Source organism: Colias croceus, chromosome 20 (assembly GCF_905220415.1).
Source record: "Colias croceus chromosome 20, ilColCroc2.1".
NCBI classification, from domain to species: Eukaryota; Metazoa; Arthropoda; class Insecta; order Lepidoptera; family Pieridae; genus Colias; species Colias croceus.
The window spans coordinates 3,716,010-3,741,440 of NC_059556.1; the positions used below are offsets into that span (position 1 = coordinate 3,716,010).

A 25,431-nucleotide genomic window follows, 5' to 3' on the forward strand; every position below is an offset into this window, starting at 1 on the left:
TGTTCGCAGTATTTTGGTGACAATAGAATGTACAAACCGAGGAATGTTTCACGGAAATTCATCTATACAAATAAAATGTATTGTTTTCAATCATATTTACAAAAACACGAGTAAAACCTATATACCTATTTTACAAGTTGTGTTTCAACACTAGCCACAATATTTGAGTGAAAAACAACAAAAATACTGTTTGATTTTAGTTTAGTAATAACGAAAAAAGACCCATAGTTTTACAGAGTTTTAGAAGTACTTCTTTATTGACTCTGAAAAAACGTGTTTTTCATAGAAAATCGTGAAAATTAATAGCGCGAGTGTTCGTGACACCCGCCGGGGTTCACCCCATGTATATTTCTGGGAATGACAAAAGCGACGTAGCGAGATTTAAGTTCCACGGCATTGCCTGAATATTGAGATGTAATGGTTTAGAGGCGGTTTATGACGAGCCATTTTTTGGCGGGAAAATTGTTGGTGTTTTATGTTAATCGTTTGTCGATTCTGGATTGTAGGGTGTACATATATATATTTATGATTACAGTCAGTTGTATTGGAATGAGGTTTAAAAAATAAGGTACGACGAGTAAGTAATAATTTTGAAAGTTAGTTCATTAATTAAACCGATGTACAAGTACTGCTACACATTCATGGAAAAAGCAGTCGCGTAGTTGTTGTTTCAGATATTTTGCTGTATGTTGTTTTATCATAGTAGTAGTCGGTTTAGTAGTTCAGTTTTAGTTTCTGAATCGATTAAATGAAAAATTATATATTAATTTTAGATTTTAAACTAAATAATTTCATTCAAAAATAATATAAATATTGTATTAACGTGAAAAGTATCTTGAGGCTTCGTGTGTATTGGGAATTTATTTACTAGAATATAATATTCGTTTCATTGATCGATTTTCTTACAAACATGTTATCCATAGCATTGGCTAAGTAGTTCACTAATTTAATCTGAACACAAGTTTTATCATTTGCAAAACTATTCACTAATAATTGTTATGAAGAAGCTGTATAAGAAAACCGAAAGAATTGTTCTACAAATTTTACTCGAAAACACATCTTTTAAACACGCTGCTTTTGCGAGCAATATTGTAGGCATATGCTTCCTGAATGTCGGACATTATTGTTTACTCAAAAGCGGTGCAAATGCTTTTGAAAGAAGCCGATGCTCGATTTATAGCTTATGTGTGTAAAATCGTCCTAATTTATTTAAAATAGCTTTACTTTTACATTCTTTTTAATACGCGAGTTCAGTGATGAAGTGTTTACGTACTTCAGCCATGAATTAATTTACAAACAAACGATTTACAACCTCACAAAAATAATGTCATATAAATTCCAAAAATATATTATAATTGCGTTATCTCATATATCTTAGGGATTCTCAGGGACGGTCGCATTCAAAGTGCGTCCGGCGCGCACACAAGTCGCTTTTACAAGATTTTCGCTCAAACAATAAAATTATAAGCGATTCGGTTAAAAATAACTTCGGACGGCGGTGGCGGCGAGTTCTAGAACCGGTGGTAGTATAGTTTGGGGGTCTGGAAGCGTGCGGACCGCGCGCGTTGTAACTGCCGACTGCCAGGTTCGTAGCCTCACCTGTCCTAAACTGCTTCACCTCAATGTCATTATCACTATTATAATAATACCTCGCTGAGATAACAAAGCTTCAGTCCACGCGCTCGTTTCCGCGTAAAGCTTGGCAAAAATGTGCGTAAATTGTGACGCTGAGTGCCAATAATTGCGTAACAGATTCTAATCACCGATATAAAAGCATTCCAAGTTAATTGAGTTTCTTTATAAATTCGACGCAAATATTAAGTTCGCTGCGAGCTCACGAGGTATAATAACTTGAAGTTAATAGTTTGCGAAGTTCGTTTCTTGCCAAGTTGGAAATAAGTTAGTATGGTGTCAGGAGACACAAAAGTTATGCAGTGAGTTACCTGTTAAGCAACTTATTATTGTAAACAAAACTACGTATTTAATGAAGTATGATTGCTTTTTAAATAGCTTTAACAAACATTATTGTAGATAGGAATTAATATTCTTGATCATAGATCGATAACGATGAAATATTATAAATTTCCTCATGTAATTTCTGTGTAATATACGTACGGAGTACGGGTATAACACATGGTTTGAGAACACGTCTTTGCGTTTATCGTACAGCAAGCTTTGCCAATAATCTGTCTTTTGAGCAATCTTGATACAAATTAAATGTTAAAATAACATTAGCATTACTATTTATTATCTATTAATCAAATATATACACATTTAGACATAAATTTCCATTAAATATTACTTACAATTTTCATGCTACGTAGAGTTCTTCTGTTTCTTTGTTATTTTTTCACTTTTGAACACTAAATAGATTTGAATGAATTTTATAAATACATTAATAAATACAATAATACATTAATAAGACCTTGAATTCCTAAAAAAACATGGGTGAGAAGGGCTGGAAACAAATTACAATCGGCGCGCAATATCACACGCACGAGCTCTACCATGGAAACTATGGAAATCTATCTGTATTTTACAACGCATGTAAAGTTTTAAAATATTTGTGATACTATCTAATTCCTATTTATTAGTTCAGTTCACATATTTGCAACAATTAGCCAATATTTTTCTTATCAATCGATTATCGCGTCTAATATATATTTCAGCGTTGTAAAACCTAATTTAAATAAACAACGTTTTACGGTATTTATGTAAAAAACGTTAACATTTCAAATATATTTTTATATGAGCGTAGGAGTGGATGTTTTGCAATTTTCCCGCCTTGTCGCAACAAATGCAACACGATTTAATTCGAGATTTATTTTAAACGGCCTCGGTCTAATATTTCGAGACAGTGATTTAAAAATATATTCTCTATCCGTTCTCTGGAAGTTTACATTCTCCTCTTAATATTTTCATGAAATAACCGATATTATAGAAATAGATCTTATTTGGCGGCTTTCCGTAAACTTGTTGCCAAATTTAAATGCAAACATTACATGGTTTTACAAGTACTAGCAATACTTTGTATATCAATAATTACAAACTATTACACAAATATAGACTTAAACAACGCGTTTTTCTTGTACTTTACTGGAAAATTTTGAAGATCTGCAAATTATAAGACTAGCTTTTCAATTATTCCATAAAATACGTAATAGCACATATACACATATATACCTACTAGTGGTCCGCCCCGGCTTCGCCCGTGGTACCTACGTGTTTAAACTATCCTATCTCTCAAGTTGGATCGAACTGCACATGGTGTGCGAATTTTATTATAATCGGTTTAGTGATTTAGGAGTCCATTGAGGACAAACATTGTGACACGAGATTTATATATATATACCTATATAGTGCCGCAGCGTGCCCATGACTGCATGGGCAGGCTGCGGCTGGTGTCCCACAACACTTAAAGTTCTCTAAAGGGCCTCTGCACGTTGGATCCGTGTTCCCACGTAACCCTTCCAAAGGACCGGGAACCTTCATTATGATGGTACCCGAGTATTATACATACAAAACCTCTAACTATCCTCTATTATCTAAGATTATTTCTATTACAGTATTATTTCGAAAATGTAATGTCCATGTAATGTCTTTCTTCTTTTGACAACATTATATACATTAGGCATTCATTGAATCACGATGAAAAATGTCGAGGGAAATGAAAATTTCATAAAACTTTTAGTTCAAGGTCTGTCGAGACCGCCGCCTAGGTTTTATGTTAATGTTTTTGTGAATTCATTTTCATGTTATAATCTAGATATTTGAAATGTAACCCTCAAGGCTTCAAATTAAACAAAATCTTTGCTAACGTTCTCCGTTAGAAAAAAAAAATATCCACAAAAAAAAAACATACTCTATTAAAAACACTCGATGTAAACACACTTATAAGAACATACTTTTTAAATTCAAAGAGATGAAAACAGCTTTTAGATTTTGATTAAATCGTTTTACTTTTTCAGTTAAACACATGACATGAATATTAACGTTACATTAACTGTACTCATTCACACTTCAGTTGTCAATGATACGAGTACCTTTTCATATATTTAACCAAATATGAAGCATATAAAATATATTTAAAATATTGCTATGTACCTAATGTCTAGTTCATTACCATTAGCGCTTGATTTACTACCATCTACTTGAATTAAATGTTGTTGTGTGGAGACTATTAATATTTTATGAATATATTTTTATATCTTATGAAAAAAGTCAGGTTATTATGAATATCTTCTTTTCAAGTCTTATGAAATACTTCAAGGTTAATTTCTGAGCTTAAACTAGATTATTAAGCTTAGAATCTCAAATTCATAGGAGGTAAAAAATCAGTCTAGTATTTAATGTTTATCAATATTATTCACGCTTATATTTTATTAATGAATGACACAACATTATAATCGTTAAGAGTACCACTAAGAATATTAGTGTCCCAACATTTATAAGTGGAAAGATACATATAAAATTTTGCTATAATATACACGCCTTGTGTTTGGCACGAGTGCAAATATGCAAATGGCATGAATATTCCACAGTAATTTTAATATGTGGGCGAATTCATTTGTCTATATTAATTACAATTTATATGTCTCTAATACGAGATAAAACATTAACGTTCGATTAAATTAAGCTAGTTGTTGTGATATAAGTTTTACACACAGAACAGTTTTACAAACAGATAAGTTACGATGAAACTCTTTGGTGCAGTCGTTTACGCATAAATGTAGTGCCCTTGGTTCGATTCACGGTAGAACCTATTAAAAATATATATAGGTCTGGTGGAACACAGAAGGCTGATCTCCGTAAACAAAATCGACCAAAGAAACTATGTATAATTTCTTATCTATATTTATATTGTATTCTTTAATTATTCCCACTCTAAAATATGTTTTTATTTTGTTTTACAACATATTGCGCTTCTTTGCCTTTCTGCCGTGGTTGCCTAGCAGAGATCACTACATAGTGATAAGGCCGCCCTTTTTGCTTTTATAAACTTATTCTTGTAATGTTAAATAATAATCATATAATGTTTAATGTTTTTTGGGCTGTCTTTATAACCTTTTCTCTTGATTTTCTTTAAATGAGTGGGAGATGAAATCTTGTGACCAGTATTACGTTATAATACATAATATTCATATAATACAATTACATACTGATGTTTCCACGCACTTGAGGTTGGCAACACATATGCGACTAATTGCTATGGTGTTACATATTACTTCTATTTCCCAGGGTATATTTTGGTCTTTCTTGTCTTATTAAAAAGCCTTGGTGAAAATCCTTGTTGTTTTCTGCTAACCTAGTATAGCCTACCAATAATGTAATAAGATTCAAGTTAACGTTTACAGGACACACGCATTTATCTATTAAGACTTTTATTTACGGTCAATTTATTCTGCTTTATGTGCACTATTAGACGAACATATTTTTGGTTTGTCTTCATCTGGGAGCAGAGCCAGGAAATCTCAGTTTTATGCGAACGTAAAGGTATCACACATCTCATATCTTGGATAGGTACCGACTATAAAGTGATATAATGTGTAGTTACAATTTAATATATTCAAAATAACTATCGTACAGGAATGCATTTAAATCGCTGATCGAAATAATATGGTCGAAATATTATTTGTTACTAGCTGCTCCGCGCGGTTTCACCCCCGTGGCTCCACTCCTGTTGGTCGAAGCGTGATGATCTATAGCCTATAGAGTATAGAGCTATCTAACACTGAAATAATTTTTCAAATCGGACCAGTAGTTCCCGAGATTAGCGCGTTCAAACAAACTCTTCAGCTTTATAATATTACTATAGATTGTTGATAAATAAAAAACAGGTGATGCTGTATGTTTACAATGTAAAGATAATAATAAGCGTAAATTGTTGACGTATAGTTGCGTCATGCAGGTGTGTCTGCAAATCTGATCTCAGACAGACAAAGTGATTCATAACGCATTGTCAATTTGTGCGGTTAGTTTTTGAGATACTTTATACAAATACAGCACGAATTCGTTGGGGTAAGTACTTTTAAATTAATAGTTTGGTGAGATAATTAGGATTGACAAAAATTGCAATAAAAATAGGATCACGTTTAACAAAAGTTTATGAATACTTTTGGGTGAAAGGCTCTGGAATAAACAGTAAACACGACGAAGTCGTTTTTAAACATAAAATTATCATTCATTTTTCATTCACTAATAGGATTTATTTAAGGCTTTTTATATACCTAATGATTATTGTAAATGTTGCAGTATATGTTGTGATATTCAATAAATGTATTATTTTAGAAGTGCCATAAATATTTCGCTGTCCAAACTTGTTCAAATATTTATCTGGTGCTGTCATGCCCAACGTCATCTGAAATGTGTGATGAAATAACATATTCATTGAATATGCATGTTTTGGGGAGAATTTTTATGGATTAGTAAATGGAAAAATTTTGTACAGGTAAATATTTTTTGTGTATTATTCGCGAGAAAGGCTAGATTATTTAGAGTTATTATTATCTTAGATTACAAAATAAAAGCATGAAAAATATTACACATAATAGTAGATATAGTAATTTAAAAATCATCTATTTATAAGAATTTTGATGATGAAAGAATTTTTGGACAACCTTGTAATAAAAAGATTATCTATATAAAATAAAATTATTTATATAGAAGGCCAATTTAGATTAACTCTAACCTCAAAGGAATTTTCTCTGAATTTTATCAAATATATGTTTTACCAGACACGACTATTTACTTTTATCGAAGGTTTGATGAAAGAAAAATATTGTTTCATTTATTTTGATAACCGATTATAATGTTTTCAATTAACATTCTGGTTTTAGATAATAAAACGGGTTCATTTCAATCAAATATTTCAAAATAGTCATCTTTATCACATATTATACATACAATACTTAGATACTTTACATATTATAAAATCTAGACAGTTTTTTTGGGTCAATTTTTATTCTAAACAATGTGTTCTAATTCTTAATCTTATCTGATTTCAGATACTCAAATATTTAATTAAAATAAACATTATGTTTTACTTAAAATTATGAGATCATACCAATACAAGGAAAATATTAATTTCTATTTAGTGCGTACATTCAAGGGGCATTATTAGTTGGAGTATATGAGTTCAAATTATATTATTTCTTACTTATGCTAATTATATAGTTTATTTTATAATAATATGCTACAACGGAGAATAATATAAAGACGTGGGTAGTTCCTGTAGAGCCATATTCAACTGCTTTACTAAAGAAATCATATTTTCATTGCACCTACTTTCTTGGGTGAATATTTTAAACGAGATCTGATATCTTGGGTTTCGTAAGCGTTGGTTTGTAAAAAAGCTCTTCAAAAATATGACTAAAGTGTGATTTAATTTGTTTGTATGTAAATGTAGAGAAAACAGTGAAACATATGAAAATGTCTTAAAATGCAATTAAGCAATAATAATGATACGACTCTAGACATTAATTAAATCCACAGAAAATAATAGCATCACTGAAAACGAAATATAAAAATTCGAGCGCAGCATTAATAATTTCCCACATAATAATACATTGTAAGATAATCCTTTGACCTGAATTTGAGTGAATTCAATTCGCCCGCCGCACTGCAGAATATAAGCTACCCTAATGCATCACTGCAATATTAATATAAGAGATTCCATTTTCTGAATGAAGTACGGATCTAAGATGGCTGGCCGGGTGCCAGCGTGACGTCACGTCCGGAAGGTGATACAGGTAATCGTTTGCCAAGTGTTAATGAACTTAGACGTGCAAATGTTTGTTTTATGGTGTTGTTGACGAATTCCGACGTGTGTACAGACCTGAATTTCACTGGGATTTAGATTGCGTCGGGAATTTTTACGATAATTGTGCAGAATCGGCGATACATTTGTTTAAGTAGTTTCGTAAAAACTCTTGTAAAAATAGCCTATATTGTTTAGGTTCTTGACCGCCTTCGTACGGTTGTAAGCGTTTTTTGTATTAAAGTTCGTTTATTTTACTTTACTATTAATTGGGTATTAAAAATGGTTTTTTTTAACAGCGTTTCTTATCGACCGTTGATTCAAATAGGTATTTTGTTTATATTATGATCGCCCTTGATGATTAACGTCTTATGAGTTACAAAATACTAAGTTACTATATATAGGTACTAAAACATTCAATTTCAGCGCTTTGAACCAGAAACTTATTGAGATGGACTTAATTACAATAATTTATTACTATAAAACACTGCAAATTAACTTCTATTGTATTTTTGGTTGACACCGTTCAGTTCTCAAACTAAAACCAAATTCGAAACATTAAAAACGGAATCAAAAATTATTCAAATTATCCGATAAGGATTATACAGTATACACATGGAACGTACAAAAACTTATAAAATTGTCACAGTAAAGAAATAAAGGAAAATCCTTAGAAAATAGAAAAGTTACGATGAAATAAATTCCAGTATCACTATCTTGGTCGCTGGATCTTCTAGACTTGTGTAGACGTTAAGTTATTACAGAGCCAATATTTTTCGTATTAACGTTCTTTTGTGCTTTTGTATTCTGTGGTTTTTAATTTTGTTTCTTTTGACTCAGGCATGTTATGAATATCTTTAAACCTCTATAACAGCTTTGACACATGAAAATAGAAATGAAGGTAGAGGTGTAAGAATCAAAGATACAGAACATGCCCAAAATTCATTTGATACATTTCAGCTCATTTTTTTCGCATTGTTCAAGTTCATTTTTCAAATTCACATTGCATTCTATAGGTATTGTTTATAACCTACTAGCTTACCGCCCGCGGCTTCGCCCGCTTTGTCTAAAACCTAATAAATTATATACTAATACCTTCCTCTTGAATCACTCTATCTATTAAAAAAAGCCGCGTCAAAATCTGTAGCGTAGTTTTAAAGATTTAAGCATACATAGGGACAGAGAAAGCGACTTTGTTTTATTCTATGTAGTGACTATTATGTTGACAGGGACACGTATTTTCAAGACTTGCAATAATTCATTCAAACAATTCTATGCTATGAAACTATTAACTGAGCATTGAACATGTCTTCATTCTAAATAGAACCAGAATTGACTACAGTCGCAAATAACTTCTGCATAGCGCTTTATATCAAAGTTAATAGCCGAACGTATTTCTTAGTGCAGTGTAATTTTGCTGTATACAGCGGAAACAGCGCTGTTAAGCGGTGTAACATATGTGACAAACCGTCTAAGGATATTTATTTGTAGTGCTAATCGTTCTTAAAGGATCTCGGTAATACTGTAAATGTGTTAATTTCTTGTTATTGTATCAATAAATTAATAAAAAATTAATAAATACTAAATATACTTTAACTGTTTACATACACTTCAAGCCTCTGTACTGACTTCAAATCTGTTTACACAGGGTTTTTTTTCCGGTCAGCACTGATTTGCCTCGAATTTGTAGTCAGTTACTGACCCTGTGTAAATCAGCACTGATGATATAATATAGCCGCGTTCCTTGCTAAATGGGCATTTAACACTGAACAAAATTCAAATCGGGCCACAAGTTACTGGGATGAGCGTGTCAAAGCAAACAAACAGCATCTTCAGCTCTATGTATTAGTATAGAGTTTTAGACTTAACTCTTTTTTAACAAAAAACTGTCCTCAAATTGACTGTAAGCCAAATTTTAATAGGAAACTATAGTAAGCATCAGCTTTCAAATTAAATAGAATTATCAAAATCGATTCATCCAGTCAAAAGTACTGAGGTAACAAAGCCAAAAAGCCCCGCTCTATGTCGGGTGGTATCAGATTTCAGCACATATACCTAAGAATGAGGTAGTGTAATTGCGTTTATATCTCTGTAAGCAAAGGAAACAGTTTAATTATTTTGAATACATCAAGGCATCTAAACGTGTTGGTGGTCGGTAAAGTCGTTAAAATTTAATTACATTCGGTGCTAGAGATTGTATTTACCATGATTTGAAAGCAATGCATTTCCAGGATGTAATGAAATAATATTTTTAGGTATCAATTTTCAAATGTAAAAAAGGAGAAGATTGAAGTCTATACTCTTTAGCATAATGGCTAATTTGTGTTTTAACTTTTAAAAGCTTTGCTTAGACTATATTTGAATTTCCTAACGTTTGGAGCTTCTTTTATTTTCTATGTCATATTATGTTTGTAGCAGTTGCTTGAAGCACTTTAGTATTTTTATTTCTAGCAAGACACAGACAGACCTCTAATACAGATCTAGGTAATAGTGATTGCTTGGGATAAAGCGCTGTTTTCGCTGCATTTAGTGATAATGGAAGTTACTTGGGTTTATTTAACCCAACCTAACATTATCTTTTATGATTTTGTATCGATACTGGATCGATTGGAAATATTTTTTAAATAATGATTCAGCGAGAGCTTAACAAGAGTATTGTTCTTTGATATCGGGATTTGCTATAAGATATTATTTATCCATACTAATATACTAATATTAATATTATAAATGCGAAAGTAACTCTGTCTGTCTGTCTGTTACTCAATCACGCCTTAACTACTGAACCAATTTGCATGAAATTTGGTAAAGAGATTTTTTGATACCCGAGAAAGGACATAGGATAGGTTTTATCCCGGAAATCCCATGGGAACGGGAACTATGCGAGTTTTTCTTTGACTGCGCGGGTGATGCCGCGGGTGGAAAGCTAGGTATTATATAAACCGTAAATAAAACTGGATGTTGCTATGTCATCTTGTTGTTGTTATAATATTATCTGTGCCCATTGATACTTATCAACTAAATAGGAATGGCAAAATTTAATTATTGCAATATATCCTTCCCGAATCTAAATCGAAAAACGGCTTGTTAAAAAAACCTGTTTGCATTTTCCAAGTTCATTTCAAACGTACACAGAGCGAACAGTACACACGTCGTAAATAGTTGAGGCGACATTGGTCCGTAATTAACTGCAATAAATATCAAAATAGCGTGATGTAGTTTGTGTATTGATTGCGTTTAATGCAGCGACTTGTACAGTATCTTGGATCGGTGTCAAGCGAGTAAATCCACGGGATTGTGGACGTGTCTGAAAATTACTTAGGTATTCAGGGAATGAACTGTGACATAGTAATCTAGCCGTATACGGGAACGAGATTTTCGGCTGCTATTTGAAATTTTGAAGTTTAATAAGGTTGTAGGGAGCTTCTACAGATTTATGGCTAAAACTGTAGTTTTTAAAACACTTCTAATTAATTAAATACGTTTGATGTAACTAAATGTATTACTGATTCAATGATAGCTTGCCACACTCTACAAATTAAAAACCAACGTTGAAAAGATTGAAAAAGTTTATGCAGTTAACATCTATGTATTTCAATGAATATTTAAATCTAATTTCTTGTACATATATACTAATAATATTCAAAATTGTCACATAGGTAGTCATTAAGTATTAAAACGCGGAAAATGTGAAAACAGAAGATTCCTGTATCCAAGTTTATTTTCGTCACGATACGGGAATAGCCGTGACACGTGTTCCAATATGCGAAAACGTGACGTCTGTCATCTAAATGTGAAAACACATGAATCTAATTACCTTTAACATTGGAAATTACAATATGGCATTGTTTTGAAATGTGAGAAAATCGAATTATTAACAAGCTGTTAGTCTAAAAATACAGAGAAAATTATGATGTTGGGTTTAATTTAAAAGGAAAACTTAATATCTACTTAAAATTGAAAAGACTCACTGAGTCACAGTCTATAGAAAATTATTCTTTTACATTAATTTAATGATAAACAATCTTGCCGTACGAGTAGGTATAAGTAAGTACGCTATAAGATTTCGGGAACCCAGTAAAATGTACACAAAACAGTATTACGTGGTAGTATCCCGTTACGGTCTATCGCCGTTCAAAATCTCTGCATAAGCGTATCTCCGAAACAGAATTTCCATACTATGAGATTTTTATGTAAGCCGAAACATTATTTTGTACAACATATGGGCTGGCTATTCACCGCAAAATAGCTAGTATGGTTATAGCTTTGCTTCATATCCGCTCATATTTTATCAACACTATCTTTAAGCTTTGTCCTAAGCGAGAGGAAAACGTGCGGAGTAGTGCGACTCTGAAGTGTGAACAATTACATACCCTTGTCATTCTGAAAGGAAAACTGTATTTTCCTTGGATGTTGAGATAGAATAGAAAAGCGTTGATCAAAGCGTATTGATATGTTTTCTTTATCTATTATTGATTGTACATAATGGCGCTAAAAATGTTTGACATACATCTATAAGAATAAAGAAAAAATACCCGTTTAATTTATACAGGGTTACAGGAAAAGTCGATGTAGATCCGTTAAGGGCATGTAGTACACATCATTTCTGAATGATTTCACTAAATAACCTCCCATCCTAAACTTAACCGTTTTCGAGATATTCGAGTTTTAATTTTTTTTATGAAAATGCCCAATTTTTCGGCTATTCAATTGAATATTTTGAATTTTTTTGACTCTTATGATTATTTTTTTGGTTTTTTACATGAAGAATGAGATGCTTAATTACCTCAATGACTAAAATTGCACGTAAGTTAACTAAATAGGTCATTGTAGACGATCGAAACTTAAGAAAATAAGTACAAATTATAAAAATATATTTTTCTTTTCTGGATATCTCAAAAAATTATTATGGCATTTGCTCTGCAGATGTGCTTAAAAACATCTACATTTTATCAGCTATCCAACGAGGTATAACAACCTATGGTTGTATTTAAACTCATAGAAAAAAACACAGTTGAAAAGGTTCAGGTAGTAGGTCTAACGGGTCCCTCGGCTATTGTCCTTCAAGTTAATCCGGTGCGTGTGAGCGAGAAAACTTACGATTTATGCAGATGAGAGTGAGAAAAATAATGTGCAAAAACAAGTTTGGGGATACAACATGCCCATTGTTTTGTATTTGGTCGTTTGTTTGCTTGCCATCCATTTTAGTCTGCTCATGCGATTCGTCCATGGTAGATGCGAATTATTGTGCTTTCGGATTCCCACACGACTTATGTGTGTGACTTAGGTGACCTACTAATGATCTCCCATTACAATTACTGCGGGACATGTGGTTTCAACATGATGGCTGCTCTGCTCATTTCAGAAGAAGCGTTAGGGAATGGTTGGACACGTAACTATCCTAACAAATGGATTGGACGAGGTTGGCCTTTACCCTGGCCACCCAGATGTCCCGACCTGACCCCCATTGATTTTTATGTATGGGGGCACATGAAGAGCCTCGTTTACAGTGAGCCCAACCCCATATCGTTAGTGGAAGTTCTCAAAGAAAGGTTGCTGCTTGTGTGCTGTTGAAATGCTGCTAACGACATAAGAAGAACATTAACCACATGGTGTAGTGAAAAGTGGACTACGTGAAGGAATGAGAAAATGTGTGCGAAATAAAGGTGGACACGTAGAACATGAGCTATAAAATTTTATTCAAAAACATTAGGTGAATAAATGTTATTTTGAACTGATTTATTGTTTCATTTAGCTTACTACAATCACCGACGATTTGTACGCCAACTATGAGTTGAGCGTGAGTGACTTTGTATGCCAACTAGCGTTAACAACGCACCGATTACGTTATTTTCCAAACAAAAGCCAGTAACTAGTCACTTACGCTCAAGTAATAGTTGGCGTACGGTCATTAATTGTACGATCGACGATGTGAACAAAAAAAATGCTATAAAACTGAATGATCTCCTAGGTCAGGATAGCGGGATATCGATGGATGCATGAAGGTTGTACCTAGCCGAGGGAGGCCTATGTTCAATAGTGGAAGCCAGTAGGCTGAAATGATGATGCTGAACTTAAGTCAAATTAATAAGATTAAATAAGGGCTATTTATTCTGACTGCCATGTAGCCTTAGAAACTAAGTTTCACCTTTGAGGTTAATAAATACCCTAGAGTGTTATACCTCGTTGGATAGCTGATAAAATGTAGATGTTTTTAAGCATATCTGCAGAGCAAGTGCCATAATAATTTTTGGAGATATCCAGAAAAGAAAAATATATTTTTATAATTTGTACTTATTTTCTTAAGTTTCGATCGTCTACTATGACCTATTTAGTTAACTTACGTGCAATTTTAGTCATTGAGGTAATTAAGCATCTCATTCTTCATGTAAAAAACCAAAAAAATAATCATAAGAGTCAAAAAAATTCAAAATATTCAATTGAATAGCCGAAAAATTGGGCATTTTCATAAAAAAAATTAAAACTCGAATATCTCGAAAACGGTTAAGTTTAGGATGGGAGGTTACATAGTGAAATCATTCAGAAATGATGTGTACTACATGCCCTTAACGGATCTACATCGACTTTACCTGTAACCCTGTATATCTAAGTATATATTCAAGTGCCTCTAGAGAAAACAAATTATAAATAAAATTATCCTATTTTTGTAGAATTGTAGATTTTGATTTAGTTCCATGTTTCTGAATACATGCATAAATGTTTCTGACGTTTTAGTACGATAATTTACCACTCATAACGAATCACTGAATAAAAACCGTTCGCTCGTTACAAAATCCTGCACTAGAACAGCGCACATGATTTAGCCGACTATTTTTAAGTCGCAAAAATAGTTTATTATGACATGATCATGAATCTTTCTATTCGTTCTATGCGAGAGTTAAATGATATAGCTAAAACGGGTTAATGGTTGGATTTATTTGGAAAGCTGCCTAATGCTCACTTGACTTGACTCGACACGTGTGATTTGTTTTCGAGGTTAAAAATTGGTTATTGGACATTGAAAAATACGGTTGCAGTATGCAATGGGAATGCTGTAAATAATTGAGTGTCGGCTGTCGAACCCCTCGGTTCTGCTTGTTGGAACGGCACAAATTGTACGACCGATATCTTATTACATTCTGACGTTGCTAGCGAAATGTTGCATTTGTTAAAAGCAGTTTTATAAATACAAGTTCGAAGATTTTGGAAACGTTTAGTTTTAATTTTAAGATGTTGAGCGATGTTTTGTTCGATGCACATATTACTGCTTCGTGTCGATTGCCTTATGAGCTTACCATTGTCCTAGATAAAAGATTCATTCGTTCATATCTTTTTCCTCCATGTGTTGCTACATTATTATGCTTCATGTGTTATCTTTCATATTCAATGTCATCTTTGTTACGCAGGTAAACTTTCAAATCACACTATTCGTAATAGATGTTGTGGTAAATCTATGTGCCGTGGTAGTAGAATTTCAGTTATTGCTGACGATAACTATTGATCAGAATAGGTGTACAAATATAAATTTTATTCACATTACATCTTCACTTTATAGCAGATAATACTAGCTTACCGACCGCGGCTTCGCCCGCTTTGTCTAAAAACTAATAAATTATATACTAAAACTTTTCTCTTGAATCACTCTATCTATTAAAAAAAACCGCATCAATATCCGTTGCGTAGTTTTAAAGATTTAAGCATACAAAGGGACATGGGGACAGAGAAAACGACTTTTTTATACTATGGTAGTGATAGAATACTTACCATATTAATATATATATTTTTTGTTTCTTTCAGAATGTCTACAAAATCAGAAACCGTCCAAACAAAAGTGAGTAATAAAAATATAAAAATAAATTAATAAATAAATTAAGCATAATAATACATAATTAACTAACACAAGATAATACATTACTTTCATTATTTAATACCTTATTCTAAGCAACACGTGCGTCGCTTTTCTAACATTATAAAAACTGTGTGAAGTTTGAAAATAATAATTTTATTTATTACTAAAACGTGTAACTAAATAACCGAAAGAATTAAGATGAAATTTGCCATAATCCAGTACGATTGTAGAGTATAGAGTATTACTCAAAGCTTAGTTTTATTCTTGTAAATAATATTCATGTAATTTTCTCCAGCTTATACCTTCATCAAAATCATATTTAGAATCTGTTTAAATTTACAATATTGAATCTAGCAACCATCTCCGAGCACCCTAACCGAAGTTAGCTGGTTTCTAAGTTTTGTTGTCTCCAGTCCTATCTTAAACCAAATATCCATTTCGGTTTGTATTGGAAATGCAGCAAATTATTATATAATAGTGATTTATATAGCTGGAAATGTTTGAGCACAGATTTATGTAATATTCTAGGTTAAAAGATTATCATCAAAAGATAATTCATCTAAATTAAATAGTCATAATAAATTAAAACAATTCTTCTATAAGTAAAAAATATACCTACCTCAAAATATAATTAGCACAAACCAAAAGCCATAGGGTAAATTAATATGAATAATAGAACGCTTTTATTAAATAAAATATCATTTTCTAACTCTGATGCATGTTTGACTAAAATTCTTGCTTATAAAACAAGGTTGTTTCTAAAATGTTTTAGACACATCGCAGAAGTGTTTGAAAGTTTAATACATTATGCTAGAGATGTGTTAGTGCAGTCACTGTAAAAATCACAGATCAATGTTTTCGTACAGGAAGTACGAAAACATTGATCTGTGTAATTCATATTTAGTTAAAAAAATTACCATTCCATAGACTTAAAAAAAGGTAAGTAGTTGTACCATATTTTATGACACATATAGTCAATGAAGTGCAGTGCAGGCGTAAGGGCCACTGGCACCCCGGGCGAAAATATTGTGGCGCCCACTTGAGGGAAGCAATATCAAGTGTTAGGTTAACCAACTTCAGATCTTGGCGCCCCCCATAATTTGTTGCCCTGGGCCATTGTTGTTTATGGTACTATCGATTAATAATAATAATAACATATATCTTTTGTGATCGTTGTAATCTCCTAGAAAAGAAACACTTGTTTGTCAAATACGCAGTTTTAAACTATCATCGTTTAGACTTTAGTAGCAGAAGTGCAAATACCATTCTTTGATTTACTAACATTTACGGCATTACAAATAACGATGCTCAAATCACAGTTACTTCACAGTGATTTCATTATTAGTACCAGTCACAGTGATAAATAACGGTTTCACAGAACTGCATAACGATAGTACTTACATCTGTCAATATGTTGCAACATCCGTCACCTCTCAACGTGCCAACTGATTTCCGGTTGAATTGACAGTTTCTGGTTGTGAAACTAGTTTCGACTTGTATCTTAATTTAAACGACGTTAATGATTGTGTTAATATGAAGATACCTATTAGTCGGAAAGTTATGGTGTTATGACTAATAATTATTATAATGAAGTAGAATGTAGATGAATCAAGGTTGTTGTTAATATTTTATTGTATGAAGAACAGTACAATTTTAACACAATATAACTACAATAAATTAAAATGTATCCTTTAATTTTTTGAATTGTCTCTGACTGAACTTGTTGAATAATATAATATTGGGAGATAAAGAGGTTATTTAACACTAGCTTCCGCCCGCGACTCCGTCCGCGCGGATGTCGGTATTCGTGTGGATGGTTTATTTCTCCATTTTGAGTAACTCTGACAATGAGATCTTATAAATATCTATTAATACAAATACGGCTAGGCCTATAATAATACGCAACGTGTGTTCGCGGTTCTACAGAACAACGTCTATGGATAAAACTGAAAAATTAAGATTAATTTTTTTCTACGTATTTTTCCAGTATAAAAAGTATCCTATTTTACGCCCAGGACAATAAGGTATAATTATACCAAGTTTCATCGAAATCGAACCATTAGTTTTCACGTGATGTCTTCACATACAGACAGACAGACAGACAGACAGACAGACAAAAAATTTTTTTATCACATATTTGGGTTTGGTATCGATCCAGTAACACCCCCTGCTATTTATTTATCAATATTTTCTCAATATTTTCAATGTACAGAATTGACCCTTCTACAGATTTAATATATGTATAGATTTCACTGTTAAATTTTAAAACACATAAATCTAATAGGTTGGTACTTATAACTTATTTAATACTCAGAAAAAAATGTGTTTTCATACTTACCCATAAAATATAAAACAAGAAAAAAGGTTAAATATATGAAAATAAGAAAGAGATTTTGCAAAGGCGCTTATATGAGGAACCTGGCATAAACAAACGGAAATATGCCGTAGCACAAATAAGCAAAACTGAGAATTCTCAGAGAAATCTATCCCGATGTAAGTTTAAAAATTATATAAAGATAAAATTCGAACTGCAGTATATTCAAGATATTGGAGTTATACAATAAAGGAGGAAATAAATAATGGAAAAAGGGATTTGAACCGTCGGGTTGTATGACAATTCAAGATGAAGTCATATTATAACGTACCTAATACTATAAATAATTAGCATATTCGCGAGTTTTGATTAAAATTTTTATTGCGATAGATTATGTCCTTGTCTATTTAAATAAAAATGAAACCCGTTATTCTTGGTCACGGCATCACGCGTGAATGGGTGGACCGATTTCGATTTTTTTTAATTATATTCCTTGCAGTACGAGTATGGTTCTTATGGAGAGAAAACGTAAATATGTAACACGGGCGAAGCCGGGGCGGACCGCTAGTTATATATATATATTTATACTTTTGTTTTAAAAAGAAACTAAATGCGGTTTGTATCAGATTATAGAGCGTTAATTAATATCACTTTTGAAGCTGCGCTGGCAAGTTTTCATAATTATCATAGAAAATAGCGTTTAAAATTAAAATATTTCGCGCTCCAGAAACACCGTGAAATTGTATAATATTTTAAATATATTCAAAACAACTCGCGTATATACGAAATGGTTTTCAACGTAGTTTAGCAGTTGTTCGTAAGTACGTGCCAAAATTTATTTGTAAGCTTGTGAAAGTTCGTTAACTGAAAGATGGCTCTCTCAATGTCAGTGTCACGTGTTTTAACAATAATAGTATAATACAGAATATTAGAGTATAGTAAATAGAGCTTAAAGATACTCGTAATATTTCAAAACATTCACAGATATCACATAACAAATTCTAATTGTGTGGAAACTGGAATGACATCAAACCTCGCGATCGTGTTCATAATCTTTGATAAATTAAACTAACAACGTTAAAAATAACCCGCGTACATTGATTCGGGCTTAAAATTTTTAGTTCTTTGGTGTGAAGCCAACACTAACGAATAATATTGCTCGGACAAACAGTCGCCGTCAGCTGTAAATCTCATTCTTAAGCAGCTTTTAAACAAAGAATGTGGAATAGCAGTAAATTAACATCGTTGTCTTAAGATAGAAGTTTCGTGCTTAAACGCAAATGCACTTAAAACATTCAAACTTCTATTCAGAGCATTTAAAAATATAAAACATCGTTGCTTTTTTCAAAAGTTTGTGCAGACGCCAAGAGTTTACGTAAGAAATATGAAATGTGGAAAGAGTTTTCTGAATATAAAAAGCGCAGTCGAGTGTCACTTTGATCTGTCTCTTGATGGGCGTGATGGGATCGTATCAAAGAATTGGATTGACGGAAGCAATGGCGTTATTGTTGTGACGATTCGCTCAAGACAAATTGTAGACAAGGCACCCGATAATATTGGGGTCGCGACGAAAATAAATGGCGGTAACGAAGCAGACTTCAGTAGGCGGCAGCCGGCGCACGCGCCGACCGCGCGCTTAGATCCAACGGGATTCGAATTTGCCGGCTCATTTACTATCCCTGCGCTATAATTAACCGCTGCTAGTTAATCTGCATGTTCCAATACAAAAATAAGTGCTACCTATCGAGAGAGTGATGTGAAATCCTTTTAGTGTGCGCTAATTTTGACCTCGAAATAAATAGTTCCGCACAGGAAGTAAAAGTAAATAATTTAACACGGACGTCATTAAAATTTTCTCGTGAGTATTTATCAAACTTATTTTTTTAGTTTTTGACAAATTGCCAAAAAATCTGTTCGAGGCATGTAAATCGTTTCATAAATATAAAGAATTTGATACTATTTGAATAAAATATTTCAGCAAAATGAATCCTCCGTCCGCACTAGCAAGCGCCATGAATAGAGACCGTAAACCCTTTACGTATACCCCGGGAGGGTTGGATCTATCGGAGATTAAGTCTGAACGCATGGCAAAACGACTCATGAGAAATGCAATGAATGAAGGGGTACCAGTAACACCGGTACATACTGTTCAATCCCCACCACCTAGCGCCACTCCAATGGCTATGCCCAATTATAATTGTTTGCCAGTTCAAGTTTTCCCAACGTTTAATTTACCAGCGAATCCTAAATCTTTGCTAAGAACTAGGAGTCATCCAGATCAAAACGAAAACCTATCGATTTATGCGGAAAAACATGCATACAACGAATCAACGGATCATAGCGTGTTGAACAAGGTTATAGGAAACAATAAAACATTACCATCAAGACACGATGAATATAACGTAAACAGTTATAATAATGCGCCTATAAATTACGGAAGCGTTGCACAGACAGTGCCTAATTTATTAAGAAGTGGCGAAACTGATAAAATGCAAGTGGATGTAACACAACCAAGCTTCGAATTCGATAAACCAAAAATCTATGAAAATATAAGGCCAGTCTATTTCAATGCGCCACCACAAGTTGCAACTAATATACAAACAGACTATAATAGTAACATTTCATCAACATTGCCTACTTATATGGAAGAAAATGATCAAACTGAAAACAAAAAGGTTGATTTAAAATTACTATATGCTTACTATGTTTATATCTTTATGACTGTGTATATTGTATGCTATACGTATTTACTCTACAATATAAAAGAACAATAGAATATGTACTAATCTTAATCGTGAGTTCAATCTTCATGACTTAACTTTATTCTATTAATCTATTTTTATAACTGTATTTTGAAAATCTTTAATAATACTTGCAGTGTTTTAATATTGCACGATTTTTGTGTTTAATTCTTTTTTATTTATTTTATTAATATTATTTATTATTATTTTCAGGAAGAAGTCTCAGTTGTGAAGAAAGTTTCAAAATCTGAAGATACTTCAGAAAAACAAAATGGTGACACAGAAGCGGCTGTCACGGTAAAATTACCAACCATAAAATCAGAAGCAAAAACTGAAACTAAAGTTGAAGTTGTAAAAAAGACATTACCAGATGGATCAATTCAAGAAGTGAAAACAACGACAACAAAGACTACTATTGATGGAAAAACTGAAATTACCACAGAAACTGAAACTACAACATTTCCAAAAGATTATGACGAGGAAGGAGAGTATGAAGTAGAAGAAGTTGAAGTTGAAGAATCTAACGAACAAAAGGTTAATCAAGTCTCTGAAAAAGCTGAGTCCAATGTAGCTCAACAAAAACAAAGTGAAAATAAAGAAATAAATGGGCAAGATGCTAAGAATGATAGCGAAGAAAATGTTGTTAAGCAAAACGGACAATTAATAACGCAAGAAGAAAAACATGAATCTAGTACAACAAAAGTTGTTATATTACAATCTGAAACTCAAGAGTCCGAAGAAGAAATTGAAGAAGAAAATGAAAACGATGAACAAGACAATGAAGATGTAAGTGTTGAACAAGTTATTGTTTTGAAGCAATCTAAAGAGTCTAGTGAATCAGCTCAAGTTAGAGAGAATGATGAAGAAAATAAAGAAGATGAAGAAGTGGAAGAAAAAAATAAGACTCAAGAAAACTCTAAAAGCCCAGAAAGCCAAGAAGTGGCTAAAAATGGAGCAGAAGAAATAGAAAGTGAAAAAGAAGAAGAAATTGAAGAGGAGGAAGTAGAAGAAGTGGAAGAGGAAGAAGAGATTAGTGAAAAATATGAGGAGGTAGAAAAAGTTGAAACACCCCAAGAAAAACCAACAGAAGAAGTTGAGGAGGAAGAAGTTGAAGAAGAATACGAAGAAGCTGAAGATGCTGAGGCACCTGAAGTTACTGAAGTACCGAAAGAAACAGAGAAAAAAGAAATAACAGAAGAAGTAGCGAAAGAAGATGAACCATCTGAAACGAAGAATATCGTAGAGGATAAAAAAGAGGAAAACTTACCACAAGATAATGAAGAAAAGAAGGATTCGGAATCTGAAGTAAAGACCATACCGATAAAAGTAATAACTGAAACAGACAATGAAATTAAAACTGAATCACAAGAAACACAAGATCAAGAGAAAAAAGTAAATACACAATCTTTACCAACTTCAATAAATATCCCTTTAAGAGAACCGTCCGTACCATTAGAAAAGGTTGAAGAAGTTGAAATTAAGCCCATTGGACCAGCAAAAGAAGTGATAACTAAAACGCATACAGAAATTATCACAAAAACGACTGACAAACCTGTAGGGACTCACAGCACTCAGACTGAATACAATGTTGTAGAAAATATTGTCACTGTCAATCGAACTACTAAAACTTTAGACCACGCTTATGAAGAAATTCCTGACAATATTCCAACAATTAGAACATTTGTACCACCAAGCTTAGACAGAAACTTGATATCACCCCAACCTGTATATAAACCATATCAACCTGTATTTACATCTGAACCACAAACTGAAAGGCGGCATAGCTTGTTATTGGATAGAATAAGTGTCGATAGGCAAATGCCCTCTGACATTTATCAAAATACCTATCAAAGTAATCAATCGTTTGAGGAAAGACAATGGTCACAAGAACCACAGTCAGAAGTTTTAACAGTAAGCAACGTCAAACCAAGCACTATAAAGACCAGCAAAAACCAGCCTTGGTACCAAAGAAATGAAAATGATATGTCTTATCCTGCTGCTGCACCATCATCTGATTCATATGGTAATCAGTGGCAAAATCAATCACAGTACAAATCACAAACACAATCTCAGCAAGTTTATCAACCAAAACCGCCGACACAGCCGCCAGTACAGCAGGTTTATCAGCCTCAGCCGCGAGTACAACCTTCCCCCCAACCAGCTTATCAATCAGCTCCACAACGTACTCCTCAACCTTTGTATCAACCTAAACCTCAATTTCAAACGTCTTCACAGCCAACATATCAACCACCATCTCAGCCAATTTACCAATCAGAAACACAATCAAATTCTCAAACAATTTATCAGTCACAACCTCCTGTTCAAAGTATCTATCAACAAGAACCACAATACCAACCATCTTATTTAGAAAACTCTTCACAATCAACTTATAAATTCAGTTCAAACAATTATCAAACTTCTCAACCATCATACACTCCTAAACCCATGTGGACAGGGAAGAGTTTCGACTCTCAGTCTTTAACGAATTCAGAGGCAAATCAATACTCTTACCAAAACACAGAATCCTCAGAAACTATACAAAAGTCGACGCAGCTTTCGTCGTCTTACGTTCCTCCTCCGTGGGAACAAGATTCAAATTATGTAGCAAATAATTCATCACAAAACTATTATCAAACCACCCCTCTTAAAACGACGACTACTCCTAATAAAGGATGGACACCATCACCGGCCTCAAAACCGGCATCTAAATTTTCCAAACACACACCAACAGCTTACGTTCCACCTGCACCTAATCAATCTTTCGTAAAGCCTGTTAACACTACGGATGCTCCTAAACAACAAGGGCGCAAGACGTACTACAGCGAGTACGAAAGACGATACATATCTGTACCAGAAACAACGTACATACCTCACGAAACTAAATTCCAACCTCAACCTGATCCATCACCCCAGTACTACTATGACAATAATGAGCCAGTGGAAGAAGTTGAGCCCCAGTGGCGTAGAGAACTGAGAGAATTTAAAGAACAATCATCTAAAACGACAGTACAAACAGAACAGACTACTGTTCGACCACCGTGGGAAGAAGATCCAAAATACGCAGCTCCCAAAGATTTCACACCGACTCCAACATGGACACAAACATTGAAACCCAGGTCATGCCGTGAAAGAAGTTACGAACCGGAGTATATTGGCTCTCAAGAGTGGCCAAAAACCAATACATTGGGACGTGGACGGCCGCAAAGTTCTTACATTAAGAGCAACATTGATAGAGTACCTGACAGAACGAGAGGTGTATCAGTAGATAGATATAATCCTAATAACTATCAATCTCCATTAACGAGGGAGCATCCTCCACCAGCTAGTCATATTTTGGACCCAATTGTTCAAGGAAAAACATACCACAATCCCAACGTGCCTGCATATCACTCCAGAGCTTCAGCAGAACCTGGGTAAGATTATTTTTATAATATAAATTATAAACTAAAGCATATATAGTATTTTTATCAATGTATAGTAAATATATTTTATTAATTGCATTATTATCTCGGTCTAAATACAGGCAAAAAATTTCAAGAGTTAAATAACTAAAAGATAATTTTAGACGCAATCTTACGGGTATTATTCATTCTTGGAAGAGAATTTCCGGTTCAAATTCGAAATTGTCAACCTAACAACCTCTCACCTGCGTTCCTATGCACGTACCTATTGCTATGAAATATACATTCGTCAATCTTCCTTTCTGAATGTTCAGTGAATGCTTATACGATGAAACTATCGAATGTATTAATATATTTAATTTATAATGATTACAGAGAGCCGCCAGTTACTTACCAACAACCAAGGCAAAGAGAGTCAAGAGCCACGCCCGTCCAATCAAGATCCTTTAAATATCTTCAATGGATTACTGGCACAGAGGATTAGTCATATATAATTAGGTTTAATTCGAAATACCGATTAAAACACTAAACTGATATTGTTAAGTTTGTTATAATCTATCGGAACTGTTTGTATAAACTCGTTTTTAATTTATTATTAACTCACACATTTTCTCTTCATATGTGTCTATATATATCAGATTTTGGAAATGTACTTAATATGGTTTCAGTACATTATAGGATTAAGTACATTAACTAAATGTATTCATGAAAATAAACAGCTTACGTTTTTACGATTCGAATTCATAACGATGAAGATGGTCATTACAAATCGTATGTTTTTATAAAATTATAATAAATAATAATTTACATAAAAATATCCATCTCAAATATTAGGCATATACACATAGACATTTTATTGTGTCTAACGTCTGTGTGTGCTTAATTGAAGTAATATGTAAATGAATAATTCATCTAGTTCATATTAAGTAATATAACGACCTAGTTACCAAAAATCAGTAGTCTTTGTAATAATGTGATAATTTATTATTTATCAGCTAACCTAGTCATATTTATTTCTGATACTATTTCATAAAAACTTTCATTATTTTCCATAACGGTTAATATGAAACATTTCGTACTTTACTATATTAAAGTATGTTTTATGTTGAAAATTACAATTTAATAAACGTAACAAAGAAAATGTAACGTAACAAATGTCTTTTAAGTCATAGATTGAATGAAACACTAAAAAGTCCATTGTTTAACTTATTTTAATGTATTTTTTGCCTCAGTTAATTTTATATGTTGGTAATGATTTTAATTTAACAAAATGTATGAGATGTTTTAATAAATGCATAAATCATGTAACAATCCATTGTTACCCTTTATTTGTGAAAGTTGTTGATTTTTTATTAATTAAATAAGAATTTTGA

The 25,431-nt window shown here is 32.9% G+C and overlaps 1 protein-coding gene across 3 annotated transcripts; it reads left to right on the top strand.

Moving 5' to 3' along the window:
- The first annotated feature begins 1,401 nt into the window (after positions 1-1,401).
- On the top strand, positions 1,402-25,431 carry LOC123700967 (adhesive plaque matrix protein-like). 3 transcript variants are annotated; one of them, XM_045648362.1, is made up of 4 exons: positions 1,402-1,585; positions 15,551-15,584; positions 20,871-24,070; positions 24,434-25,431. In XM_045648362.1, exons 2-4 carry the CDS (start codon positions 15,552-15,554, stop codon positions 24,540-24,542), a joined length of 3,342 nt encoding a protein of 1,113 aa, XP_045504318.1. In that variant the 5' UTR covers positions 1,402-1,585; position 15,551; the 3' UTR covers positions 24,543-25,431. The 3 variants fall into 3 exon arrangements, with proteins under 3 accessions (XP_045504318.1, XP_045504316.1, XP_045504317.1); XM_045648360.1 differs by lacking the exons at positions 1,402-1,585; positions 15,551-15,584 and adding an exon at positions 19,800-20,591; XM_045648361.1 differs by lacking the exons at positions 1,402-1,585; positions 15,551-15,584 and adding an exon at positions 20,636-20,710.

What these genes read in the sequence shown, in the direction of transcription:
- LOC123700967 (XM_045648360.1), top strand. Translation starts at nt 19,899, where the DNA reads ATGAATCCTCCGTCCGCACTAGCAAGCGCCATGAATAGAGACCGTAAA. An exon ending in ATCAAACTGAAAACAAAAAG is followed by an intron (nt 20,592 to 20,870) that starts GTTGATTTAAAA and finishes TATTATTTTCAG; the next exon opens with GAAGAAGTCTCAGTTGTGAA. An exon ending in AGAGCTTCAGCAGAACCTGG is followed by an intron (nt 24,071 to 24,433) that starts GTAAGATTATTT and finishes TAATGATTACAG; the next exon opens with AGAGCCGCCAGTTACTTACC.